At 32.8% G+C, this 14,273-nt stretch overlaps 2 protein-coding genes across 2 annotated transcripts in view; both read left to right on the top strand.

Annotated features, from left to right (window-relative positions):
- Window positions 1–14,273, top strand: part of LOC148956081 (uncharacterized) — a 146,217-nt gene that overhangs the window by 42,085 nt on the left and 89,859 nt on the right. The gene's annotated exons all lie outside the window — the stretch shown is intronic.
- Window positions 885–14,273, top strand: part of LOC148956082 (uncharacterized) — a 21,622-nt gene continuing 8,233 nt past the window's right edge. Inside the window, exons 1-2 of the mRNA XM_089097530.1 lie at window positions 885–986; window positions 10,346–10,783. Coding sequence (XP_088953656.1) covers window positions 903–986; window positions 10,346–10,783 — 522 coding nt within the window. The 5' untranslated portion in view covers window positions 885–902. The remainder of the gene's footprint in view (window positions 987–10,345; window positions 10,784–14,273) is intronic.

Raw genomic sequence — 14,273 nt, forward strand, 5'->3', positions numbered from 1 at the left:
GAAATAACCACTTTGAGAGGTTGATGACCGTCTGTTGTTGTTGCAGCGCCCAAACGGTTTCTTGGACCAAAAAAACTCTTGTCTAGACCACGTAACGATGAAAACCTTTGTTGTCCTTAACAGTAAAAATAAATATCTGGCCCCAGAAAGTCTTACATATTTAGAAGTAAAAGAAACTCCTGTGTAAGTCCTAGCAAAAACAAGCGTCGTTGACATACAAAATTGTGTCATATACTTAAGTAAACATTAGAGTAAAATCTTGAGAGAATGCTAAGATAAATTTTCTAAAAAGCATGGGCTCCCCACTTGACTACCGGTTTGGGAAATGCCTTAAGGAAACATCTCGAAGGAAAAAAAATCTTGAAAAATGTCTTGAAGAAAAAAAACGTCTTCATGGGGTGCTAAGATCAATTTTTGTATATGCGGGGGGTCCCCACTTGACTAGTTGCTTGAAGAATGCCTTAAAAGGTTTTCCTACCTGGCCCGTAGCTTTTTAGATATTTAGATTTGTATGTGTAAAGAATGACATCTCCTAAACTATGATGTAACAATCGTTTTTGACATTCGTTTTGACAACTATGATGTAACAATAGTTTAAAAATCCATTTTTATTTCAACTATATCTTAAAAATTAGTCTCCAAGGTCCTTATTTTTTACTTCTTGAACCTGTAATAGCTCTGGTATTTGCAACTTGGGTTTTTTTCTTTTTTTTGACATTTAATCTCTAAAATTTGATTCATTCCTATATTGCTTCTTTTCTGTGTAGATAACACTTTCAATTTGATTTTTTCTTCTTTTAATAATTTCTTCAAATTCTAGAATTCTTTTCAGTAATGCTTAGGTCACTCATTGCTTTATTGTTTGTTCTTTTTACCATTTATTTATCTTTTTATAGGTAATTATGGATAATTCAATTAGATATCAAGATGCGGTAAATGGAGCATCAATTGTTCTTGAAAATCACGGAAAAGAACAAAGTTCAGAGGTACTTTTTCTGCAAATTATTATTTTTGAACTATTGTTTTAGTGTTATTCCAATGATGATTCTGCCAGTCCTACCACTTTTTTCCTATTCCATCCTGTTATATTTAAATTACGCAATATTATAGCTATTATATCATTCTTTAGTTTTAAGACAACGTTTTCGTTTGTAATTCCATGTGATTTGGTGCTGTTTCGTGTTCCATGCCTTTTTCTTTAGCTGTTAAGAGTCATTTGTCATCTTTTTTAAATTTGTATGTGTCACAGGCACTAAAAATTAATTTTTCTTTCCTGATTATTGATAATAGACTCAGACACGCCAAAAAAATACGTTCCTTCTTTCAATTGTAATTTTTTTTTATCTTCTATCCACAGATTTCGTTGTGTAACATTTTCGTTTGCAATTCAATGTGATTTTGCTGGTTTTTTTCTATACCTTATTCTTTAGCTATTCAAAGTGATTTCCGTGTTTCCTTGTTCCATACCTTTTTTCCTGCCCAAATTGATTTGTCATATGGTATAATTTTGCGTGCGTCAAAGAAAAACGATACTACTATTCCTGCGGGAAAAATGATGTAAATTATTTCGTTGAAATGTATATAAATATGACGTCATTCACAAGAGGTTTTTCTGCAAAATTAAAGCTTTAAACGATTTTTATCGTACCCATGACATATCTATTTTTTTTGTTTAACCAGAACATCCCAGGGCGTCTATATATATATATATGTTACGCATACCCAAGTCAGTCTTGTGTGTCAGTGGTTGATTAGAACAAAACTAGTTTGTAAATTTAAATCATCAAAGACTAAACTTACGACTTCAAAAGACCTTTTATCATTAAGTAATAGAGGTTTCCGAATGTAATATATTTAACTGAATCTTTTGCGTGGTCTTAAAACTGATCGAAATCTGCACTGAGTAGAGTTAATTAATCTGTTTTAAAGTTCTCAGTTCAGAATATATCAAGGCTCTGCTCACCAATGGAATTAGCCCAAAATTTTAGATTATTTTGAAAAAGTGTCATTTTGAATTTTTTCTAAAGAGTCTGGAAAGACATTCATATATTCTAAAGTTAATATTTTTCTGAATTGACACCTTAAATTACACAATTTTTTTTTCAGAAAACGGGATTAAAATGCTTGTGTGGCCACTGTTTGAAACTCAAATTGCTATTTTGTTTATTTTCTTATTTTTGTACAAAGATTCAGCTGGCTGGATGACAGGCTTCTTACCTGTTGTTGTGAAAAAGAATCAGTAACTAAAACATCATATATGATTGACACCCTATGTGCCAATAATGGCTCGGGAGGATCTTCCAACTTATTCTATCACACTATTTCACCACTGTACTAAGTTTTCCTTCACTAATTTTGACGTATGTTTAATAATTAATTTTAAAAAACAAAGTTTTTCCGAGGGAAGTAAACAGCGAAGTTGAAACTTCAAACGGACAAAAATTTTAACTTCACAGCCTATTTAATATACATTAATAACACTAGTACAAATAAACCAACCAATTATGTTTCCCTATGCTTTTATGATTATACAAAACTAGCGCTTTACTGAAAACACAAAATAATATAGGAGTTTTGGTATAGCAAAAGCAAACTAATTAAGGACACTTTTTGTAGAATCAAAATATTATCAATCCCTCTTAGGATCAATCCCTTTTAAAATAAAGCAACAATCCACTTTAGGATTGCCTTTATTTTTTTTAGTTTAGTTTGGTATCACTTCTGCACAATGGCTCAGTTCAATGACTGGCTCTCGTTTTGGTTCTTAAAAGGACATTTCATGATTAGTTTGTACACAAGTTCGAAGTAAGGCCATTTTGATAGTATTATGACTATAGACTAGCTTTAGAATTTGTATCATGGCTTGAAATTCACTCTTTTACAGAGAGAAATAATCAGATTTCCAGAGTTCATATTGTGTCTCATTTGATCTTCATTTCAAGTGATACGAAAGTATATTTCTCACAATTTAAGACTGTATATTACCCACTATTGGTATTATAGCTGGTGAGAGGAAAATGCTGCTTGATAAATCAATTCAATATTTCTGTATGCTGTTCAATTACTTCGCGGTTATTAAAAAATATTTAGTTTTACGCTTATGTTTTTAAGATAATTTTAATTGTATACTGAATTTTACTAGTGCCACAACTGGTATAACACTATAAAAAGTTTTTTAGATTTGTTTAGTGTTGTCGGGCTACATACTCGCTTTTGACTCTTAAATCAATAATCCTGTTTTTTATACTTGACTTTTGTGTTTTCAGTAAAGTGCTAGTTTGTTATAATCATAAAAGTATAGGGAAACATAGTTATTTAGTTTATTTGTACTAATTATATTAATGTATATTAAATAGGCTGTGAAGTAATAATTTTTGTCCGTTTTAAGTTTTAAATTCACTCTTTACTTCCCTCGGAAAAATTTTGTTTTTTTTAAAATTAATCTTTGTTCGGTTTTGATTAAAATTTAATGCAGAAACAACGCTGCCATGATCTTTTTTATTTATACGGAATAATTTATGCTCGTTTTAAGTTTTAATGTCACTTCTTAGTTTCAGTTGAAAATGTATTTTTAATATAATTTCTAATTATCATCGATCTAGGGGAGATAAGACAGCGCTAAAAAATACCGTAAACAACCTTGACAGCTAAGAAAAATTTTAGTCTATAACATAAAGTTCATTATCCATATTTCACAAAACAATACATGCTTTTCAGGAACGTTTGTTTTTCGATGAGCAAAAAGCTGTTTTTACTCGGCCGACTTCGCCTGAAAAAGCCATAAAAGACAGGGCTTTATAAATCACCTACTGACTAGCAGAAACTAGAAGGCTTTTATAACAAAAGAAAGCTGTTTAAGGGCTCATTCAAAGGCTTATATTTATGCTTAATCTCTTTTTATAAGTCTGACATGATAGCACATTCCCACAAAGTGCACTTTCGGTTGTTTCCCAACTTTTTTAAATGAAACAAGTGCCTTTTCCAATTAATTGACCAAGAAAAGGTGATTTCAAAACCTAGGCAAGAGCAAAAACTAAGGGGGCAAGGTCGTCCCTTCCCCTCAATTACCACCGTTAGAACTAGCACACAGGCTTCATCACAGAGTGAAGTTTGAAGGTTCAGTTCAAAACTGTTGATCAATCAAGCTTAATTTTTGGTAGATTTTTAGTTGAAAAGTTTTAGGTATTACTAAATTTGTTTTCGAAATAATCTTTTACTTTTGATTTACGGAACATACTAAGAGGGTCTGGATGGGGAGTATACGTAAGGGGATCTTATAAGCCTCCATTTAAGGGTTTTGGACCATAATTATTGTAATGGTAAAGTTTCATGGTTCCAAACTCTTCCACTTAAGAAGTGATACCAAAAGTGCCGTTTTTAGTGCTATATGGCACTTTTTGATGGTAAAATTGATAAAAAACCACGTAGATATGAGTAATATGTTTAAAATCTGTCTTCCCGGGGTATACCTTAAAAATGAGTGCCATTAAACATCACTTTTTAAAGTTCTGCTAGCCCAATAGCCCCACACTGTAAAAATAATTGTTTGAGATTCAACAAAATAGTTTGTAATGCTCAACAACAACAAAATTTGGAGTTCAACAACTGAAGTTGAATATTGGAGACCATTTTGGAATTCCATGGTCATTATTGAATTTCCAATTTGTTGAGAAACAAAAATGTTGAATTCCCATACCCAAATGGAATTTTCAGTTTGTTGACAAGACAACATGTTGAATTTTAAGATGCTTATTAGATTTCCATCTTGTTTGCTGGATTTCCCGTTCTCTTATTGGATTTCCATCAAAAGCGTTGTTCAATTTCCTTGGTCTACAGTCTAATATCTAGCTCTCAGGATTCAGTTTCCATTTCTTCTTTATGATGCATCAATAAATACAAAAAAAAACAATCTAATTTATTTTACAAGAACAGAAAATTAAACAAAAAATTTCTCCCAGGTAATATGACAGCTCTTAAAGGCCGCATTTTCTCATGGTGTAAATCAGTAAATCAGTAAATGGCGTAGTAGCAGGCCGACAGAACACACTTGAGTAAGAAATATATTCCAATCAGGAAAACAGTGACACTTGGACCTGAAGTGAAATCAAATCGAGGCATAAATAAAAGAAAGACTTCCCCCCTTTTTTCTACCTACAGAGGTGAACGGTTGCAATAATAATGCCACGAATCCTGTCTTTTCTGAATACCTTTGACTTACTCATCATATCTAATCAAATCTCTTGTTCGCCGCCTCATAAAATCTTTGTGTCATAAAAATGAAACGTTGCAAAATAGATCTTCTGCTTAGTTGAAATACAACAAAATTGTTTTCAGCTTCACAACTTTGCTCAATCCCAATTTATAAGGTTTTAAAGATATGCAAATACATTTCCTAAATTTTGAAGAAAAAAATATTGATGTGGCTTAAAATTCTACTCAAATAACAGGAATTGCATTCTTGAACTAAACCTTGAGAAAAAGAAACTTATAACTGAAAATTAAGGTAAAATGTTGTTTTGTCAAAATTTCACTAAGTATAGACCTGTCTATGTAGGCAAATTTAAGGACCCTCTAGAGGGAGAAGGAGTGGAGGTAGGCACTTCAAAATACCTTCCCACGACATACTTCGATACTTATGTACTATCTGAAACACATGCGCTAAATTATATAGGGAAGATGCGGGTTTCTTTCGAAACAGGTTTCTTTCAATAGAGAAATGGATTGTAAAGCGTGGTTTGTTATTGGGTTTACAATATTTAAACTATTGTTCTATGGGGTTTAAGGGAAAAAGGTGCCTAGGTTTGGTTAGGTATTTAATGTATGCTATGTTTTAGCCCCACTCCCCCCTCCCCTAATGTGCTCCTATATAGCCAAAATTTGTTTCCAAACAATTATATTTTATACTATTTTGTTGTACTTCAGCATCAACCAAACTTCATTTTTCGCGTGTGTTCCAGATAGTACATAAGTACCCATACTTTAGCCTGTAGACCCATCCCTGAAAGTTTCGTGTTCCTAACCTAACCACTTTCCAAGATAGCCAAAAGTAGCTAAAGTAGAATTGGTACTGTTGTATTAGTTGTAAGCCACGCAAGATAGATGATAAAAGAAACTAGTCAAACAGGTTCTCTAAACGGAGAATTGGATTGCAAACATTGGTTTCTAACTGCGTTTACAATATTTAAACTTTAGTTTTTTTGGGGTTTAGGGGGAAAAAGGTACCTAGGTTAGGTTAGTATTTAATATATGGTATGCTTTACCCCCCCCCCCACCCCTCTAATGTGCAAATATATAACTGAATTTTGTTTCTAAACTATAACATTTTATCCTATTTTGTTTTATTTTATTAGCATTAACCAAACTTCGCTTCTTGCATGGTTTACAGCTAATAGAACAGTACCGTAGAATTTTACCAAACTTTGTTTTATTTATAAAAATGTACAGTCTTAAACATTTTGGGAAACATAAGACGCAAGTTAGTAATATTAATAAACTAAACTGGATACTTACACAACCAGAATGTCTTCTCTCTCTGATCTGAATGCCCCCTAGATAAAATCGTCACTTCGTCGTTTGAAGATCTTAACATTAATTCTACTTCTGTATTATACGTTTGTAGGTAGTTGAAGGAAGGGATTTTTTTTGTTTGTCAAATTGATCTTAAATCATAACATTCAAAAATAAAATAAGAGACAAAATAGGTCTTGGGAGGAGGTTTAGTTGCCCTCCAATCTTTACGGTCTCTTAAAAAGGACACTAGAACAAAAAACGACAAATAGAAACGCATCCGTCATCAGTCTTCTGGCAAAAACATAAATTCCACATTTGTGCAGCTAGGAGATCATAACCCCCACAATAACATTTTCTGATACACTGAATCTGAAGGTCTGATTTACTTTAAGATGTATTGACTTTTGGGGGGTGTTTCTCCCTTTTACGAAAATCAAGCTCCCTGTTTTCAAAATCCCCTTTTCTTCTGAGGCTTGGAGCCTTTGGTGGGTAGATATTAAACGTAATGTAATTTATATATTTGCAATCTGCATAACAACCCAATTCTTATCACTTGTTATCAAAATTCCATTTTTGAGTTTCGGTTACAATTGAGCTGAGTCGCTCCGTAATTACAGTTTAACACTATGAACTGTTTGATAAAAGTTATTGGGCTAACGTCCTATTTTTTAATCAATCCTGTAGCAAACCGGAGTTTTTGAAGCTCGATACATGCTATTAACGTGTAGTATTTCTGAATCCAGTTGAAATGTGCACCATTTTAGAAAATTCTCCTTTTTGGGGAAGCTTTTGGTTACTTTACGTGTACGTAATGGACTGAAATACCCTTACAGGCGTCTTCTTTTATTCGATATAATTGCTTACTTGGTTATTCAGCGTAAGCAGCATTTATGGCAGCATTTATAATTTATGGCAAATCCAGGGAAGAATTTTTTTTAACGCTTTTTGGGTCTCATTACAAAAATGACGTTCATCGCAAAAACATAAGTTGTTCCCACAAAAGGATTTTCGTTCTTAATTAGAAACGATTGAATTCAGGAAGTAATATCTTTTCACCATTAGTACTGTTAAGGTTAGGGTAGCATCTTAAGAAATTTTCTACCTACAGAAATTCACAAAAAATGTATTTAAATAAACGATTGTTAAAGCTTAAAGATAATTTTTGTACATAAATTTCTGCGTGTTCATTTTGCAGACAAGAAAGCTCAACTTATTTCAAAGTAAAAATATATTTCCTTATTGTTATAATTATCTTTTTATGCTAAAAATTCAATTAGCATTCCCCTTTTTCTGCTCTAATCAAGTATTTTAATTGAGCTTAAACTGAACATATTACTTTCAATGGTCCTATAATCAAATTTAAAATGATATTCAAGAAACTTCATACTACTTTTGAAGTTCAAACCGTGTTGATTGATATAGCCTATTTACGGTGAAAATTACATTTTTTCTACTGAAAAGTACAATCTTAATAATTTCAATAATGTGTTGGAATTCAATAAGCAAGTCACAATTCCAACAGAAAAATTGGATTTTTTTGTGACTTGTTTGAATTAAATAAGCAAGTCACAATTCCAATAGAAAAATTCGATGTTTTTTCACTTGTTTCAATTCGAGCAAAACATTTTGTTGGAAATAAATTTTTTTTTTACAATGCACTTTTCCACTTGAGACACGACACCAAAAGTGTCGTTTTTAGTGCTATTTGAACTTGATGAATGTGGAATTTATATGAAAGGCGTAGATATATGCAATATCTTTTATATGAGCTATAAAAGATCTACCAACGATTTTCTGGTAGCCTGATATTACCACCCGTCGAGGAATAGCACAAAAAGTGCCATTTTAGTGCCATATGGCACTTGCAGATGGCATAATTTATAAAAAGCACGTAGATATGAGAAATAGCTTTTGAATGAGTCTTCAAGAAACATCGTTATCATGTTCTGGTAGCCCGCTAGACCGATGCAAAAAAGTGATTTTCCTTGTTGTTCAGGGAAGGAACGTTTTGACCATGTTGATTCCAATGGTACACTTTTCATTTTCATATGACGCTATTTTCGAGGGGTGTGGCTTTTTTTTTTGAAATCAACATAAATTACTTTTCACGATAAACTTTTACTTTTAAGACGAACCGACATAATAGTTAACGTTCCTGAGTCAGTGTCAGAAGGAAATGTTTTTCACTTGGCAGTTTTTTTCAAAACGCGTTTTTAACTTTTGGTTAATATGGGCTGTGGTTCGCTCTTTACTAGGTTGCAGCTGCCGCTGCAACCATGATACCTTGCCAGGACATGCTTAAAAAAAACAAGCCTAGAAAATGACGGAAAAAACAACAGCGGATACCGATATTCCCGATACGATACATGCGATACCAATACGCACGATACCGATACGCGCGATATCGATACGCCAAATACCTCATACAGCCCTTCCCCAGGGACTATGGAGGGCCATATCATCATCAAAACCATATAAATTCGACCTTTGAACAATGTTAAACAAAATGGTTATCTCAAAATTTTTATAGGACTAGCTGGGCACTTAAAAATTTAATTCCCTTTTGAATGAGCTATTACACACCTCTCTATGATGCTCTGGCCACCCCCTAGCCCTTCTAGGAAAAAGGAAAGAAAAAAAGGGAGACGGATCAGTGCTACCCATGCAAAAAAGTCATTTTCCTTTATGTTCAAGGTGGGGGACTGTAATTATCCTACAAAATTTTTCGACCATGCTGATTCCAATGGTGCACTTTATATTTCGATTTGACGCCATTTTCAAGGGTTTCAGGTTCTTTTTCGAAATCACCATAAATGTTTTTTGCAATAAACTTTTACTTCTAAGATTAACCAAACAAATAGTTACCATTCCTGATTAAGTGTCAAATGGCAATTTTTTCTCACCAGACAGTTTTTTTGAAAACACGTTTTTCAACTTTTGATTACTATGGGCTGTGGTTCGCTCTTTACTAGGTTGCAGCTGCAACCATGATTGTTTTCTTACGATAAGCTATAACTTAAGCAATTTAACTGAGTTTCAATTTACATTCCTACTATAGTTATTCATTGTAGAGGGTTCAATTGATTTTTTTAAACAGTTGACCAGAGTGAAATATCTTATTTTTATCAAAATATGTGGTTTATTATCTCGAAGACTCAAGAAATTATTTAGCTATTATTTAGCTATAGATTGTGCGTTTTTTTATATCATAGCTATATTAGCCGAAGAGCCAGTCCAACAATACGTGTGAAAAAAAGCATATACTCTTTTATGAAAACTGGAAATTTCGTCCTGTTCCTCAAACAAAACGTTAACAAGTTCTCGACTTACAAAATCGAATTCTAAGTTTGTTAATCAAATAAGAAACTTTGGGCTTGGCCAAACCTTTGAAATTGTGGAATTTTTACTGGGATTCCCTAAAAATATTACATTTTACCTGGATAGGAGCAATTAAACCGAAAAGATGTAAGGCTCTTATTAGTGTTTCAAACTAAAAACTATACATTTCAGGGGGATGAGAATAAACTGGAAAAACTAAAAATTTGTAAATTATACGAAAAAAAATCTGAAAAAAATGTTGTGATTTAGTTGAACGATCAAAGTCGTGTTTTTTTCTATTAATTAGAATTATATATTTTAAAGTTTGATGATATAGTAATTTTTTTTTTGATTTGTCGCATATTTTTGAATATTCTGTTATCATAATATATTGTTATTATAATACTGGACTATTTTTATCATATCGTATTTATGAATTAATTTACTATTAATTTTACTCTTCGTCACATTATTATTATTAATAGCATTTGTCATAAAACATCTATTCCTATTTTAGGCTGCTGCTGAATGGGTTTTGTCAACAAGTGAGACAGTACGAGTAAATGTATTCCCTCCTCATCTTCGAGAAGCGTCGCATGACATATGGCTTCATTCATCTACAAAAGATATAACAGATCCAATAAGCAACACAATTGTTTCAAGGGATGGCACTATGGCTTCATTGGTTGATGGTCAGATTTCATCTTTTGTTGACATAGATCTTAAACAAGCTGATGTTGATGATTTGTTGACTGACCATAATAAAAGCATGGAACTCTTTGAAGAAAGGTCTTTAGCCTCAGAGAGACCATCGTCACCTTCTTCTAGTAAGTCTTTTGAGGTACTAAAGTGGACGGTCAATCAAGAACAGAGTTCAAACGAGCACCAGCTAAAGCAATCAAATTCATTGGGTACGGAGATTGATGGTCATAGCATTCGGAGAATAATAAACAAGGTATGCTAAAAGATTTACTCTGTATTTTAGGTATAGGCTTAGATGGGGTTATAAGGGAAAAACCTCCTAAATACCAAATCACGCAACTAAGTAGAGTAGCGTGTTTGTTTTGAACTCGGGTCTGCAGCTTGCATCTATATATACCATAATTTATTTTGGAGTTAGTTTAGAGCAGGGGAAGATGTACATCTGTCAAATCACGCCGATTATATAAAAACCACTGGAAAACGGGTGGAACCCATAAACTCAATACCTTTTATTGGGGGGGGGGGGTAAGAGCTAAACTATGAAATAGATTACCTCTCTTCAACCCATGTTTTCATTAGAGCAGTTTATGTGGGAACATTCTTCAATTTCTAAGTGTGTCATGCCTCAGCCACAAAAAGAGCTTAGGCCAGTCCTTATTTGTTGTGAACTTAAAGGAAAAAAGGCTTTCAAGCCTTGAAGCTCAAAATGAGTTTCAAAATTGCAAGTTTATAAGTGAATTGCGTCATCACTAAAGCTCATCAATATTTTCAACTCTTAAAGTAAGCATCGTTTCCCCAAGTAATTTTAGATTAAGAATTGTTGCAAAACGAGAGCTGAAAGAAGATCAAGATCATCTAATTATATAATATAAATACATTAAGAAGATCATCTATATTATTTATGTTTTCGAAATCCTGACTTCTTGAAATAAGCAGTGTTTTGACTGCATATATCGTGTTATCTGATATATCTGTATCATTTACACTGAAAGACTAAATATGAGATGAGTATGTAATAAGAGGACACGTTGATTTATCATCGTGGTTTACTTGAATTCAGAACAAGATAATTTTAGGCTAGATGGCACTATAGCTATAATTTGTTAGAGCCAACTTGAGTTTAAATCATCATCCTTGTTAAATATGTCTTCAGACAACACAGGTTAGTGCAAAAAGATTGTATTTTTCTTTTTATATATATACATGCATATATAATTAGTACCGGGAGCACGGCGGCTTGCCGCTGGGCCCCGGCCCTCGGCACTCTTCTAAATATAGATTCTCACTGTCGCTTATCTTCTTAACGCGGACAATTTTCGCCTTTTTTTTATATTTCATGACGTCCAAATGGACCTTAAATTATAAGTGTTGCCTTTGTGAAATTAATTTTTTTTTTATTGGACCTTTAACTTTTGCCTTGGCTTATCTTTTGTCATTATGAAAGACATATCGCCAAACCCTTGTTTCTTTCAATTGTTCAGGTGGTGGGACAAAAACTTATTTTTCTTCCAATGATTTATCTAGTCCAGGTCTTTGATTTTCAAAGGTATGGAAGGCATTGACCACCACCTTTGTGTCTTTTAATTGTTCAGGTGGTGGGACAAAAACTTCTTCTTTAGCCTTGGCTTGTCTTTTGTCATTATGAAAGACGTATTGCCGAACCTTTTGTTGCTTTTAATTGTTCAGGTGGTGGGACAAAAACTTCTTTTTCTTCCAACGGTTTATCCCATCCATATTTTGATTTTCAAAAGTATGGTAAGTATTGGTGACATTATCCATGTCAAAATCCAAAACGCAATCATTCGTTACACCTACCAAAAGTATGGTATGTATTGATCACCTTATCCATGTCAAAATCCAAAAACCAATCATCATCGCTATCATTTTCAGTTTGTTTGCTTCGTTACACCTCCGCTTATCTTTGGTCATTATGAAATACATATCTCCGAACCTTTGTTTTTCAACAAAGGTATGGTAGGCATTGATGACTTTATCCGTGTCAAAACACCAAGCCCAATAATTATCGATTTCATTTTAATTTTGAAACGTTTTGATTCCTGCTGTCCAGGTTGATTTTCATTGACTCACTGCTCTTCATTTTCATTTTTGAATCCCCCCACTTTTTCGGTGCCGTATGTCTTCTAGCCGCGTGTCTCTTGGTCCTTCATTTTAATTTTTAACACGATCTAATTGTCGTTTTCGCATATCTTCCAACCGCCCGTGTCCTTGCTCTTCATTTTCATTTTTGATACGTTTTTAGATTTTGATTACTTCAGACAATTTAGCAATGACAGTTGCTATAGCTGTCCGCATTGATTTTGTCCTAATTGATGGTCCAGGTTGTCAAATTTCATATCTTATCGCGTTTGATAGTTCAGTTTTGTTTCCAAAGAATAATCATTTATAGTAACTGCAACTGTAAATTTTCGTTTTTTGGGCCTTTGTGAACACTAAAATTAGTGTTCACTGAACAACATTGAACAAAACTTGGATCATCAAGTCTGGAGCTTCACAAGCGGAAATCCTTAGATTTGTGCAATCTGCAATTCAAGGTAATATTTGGTAGCTTACAGGTGTTATTTTTGGGCAAAATGATGACATAAGGTTTTCAAATTTTTCAGAGAACCCTGTCACACTCTGAAAATTTCTGTAGGAGAAAGTAAAGGGATCTTTTTTTGTGCTTAAAAGTGAAACTCGTCTTGATTGTGACTCTTATTCTCTATTCTTGGCACAAAATTTGATTTGGAAGTAAGCATATTAAATAAAACCAGAATAAAGAAAAAACAGATTGAAGTAGAAATGTAGCTTAAAAAATAAATGAAGTATAAAAGATTTCAAAATTCCCTACTGATAGAAAAATAATAAACAGTCGAGATAGTTCAGTAATATATTCTAGGAATATGTTTCTTCGAATAGGTTTTTATTTAGAAGGAATAAAGGCCAAAGCCGATGGTTAAGATGGAACTGGGAATAAGTATATAAAAAGGAAAAAATAACTTCTAGGTATCTTGTTTGATAAAAATGTTTTTGATAAAAATCAAAAAATTTGTCCTGGAAAATAATCTTCCTTCCTTGTGAATGAATGCAAACGGGTTAAACACTAAACGTATGAGTATCTTTCTTTTAACATGTTTTAATAACAATCATCTTTTAATATATTTATTTTATTTTCTAGTATGTTGCTGTCTGTTTGCATTGATTAGCTGTCTTGTAGGAAATGCTTTTTTCTTTAGTTTGTACCCCAAATTAATTTAATGTAAAAACATAATCACTTGCACATTGTTCGTTAGCGGAGTTGTGAATGTTGTCAGATTACATTTTACATTATTATTTAAAATATGAGCCTGAAGGAATCTCAAATGATTATTAAATAGACCGTTTATTTATTCAGGCTTTGTCTACTTGGGAACATTGGCAGTGTTTCCGTTATCTGTTCTGTTGCAAAGTACCTGCTGCTGTTCTGCTTATACAAAAACAAAATAGAACAGAAAGAGATTACTGTTTTGAATTTAATTGTTTTTAGTTTGTTTAATTTTATTTTTAATTTTACCCTATTTTTGCTTTTTTCTCCCTATTTTTCTTAATATTTTCTATCATTAGTGACTAACTGTAAACACAGCTCTACTCTGCGAGAATGAACTTTTAAACAGATACTGTAACGTAAAATAGCAGTTTAATAGCAGCGTAAAATAGCACTAAAAAGAGATACATTTCTTTACTAGTTGTGTTGCATTTCAAGTAGA

Source organism: Artemia sp. Qi Xiang Cuo, chromosome 1 (assembly GCF_049724085.1).
Source record: "Artemia sp. Qi Xiang Cuo chromosome 1, ASM4972408v1, whole genome shotgun sequence".
Classification (NCBI taxonomy): Eukaryota; Metazoa; Arthropoda; class Branchiopoda; order Anostraca; family Artemiidae; genus Artemia; species Artemia sp. Qi Xiang Cuo.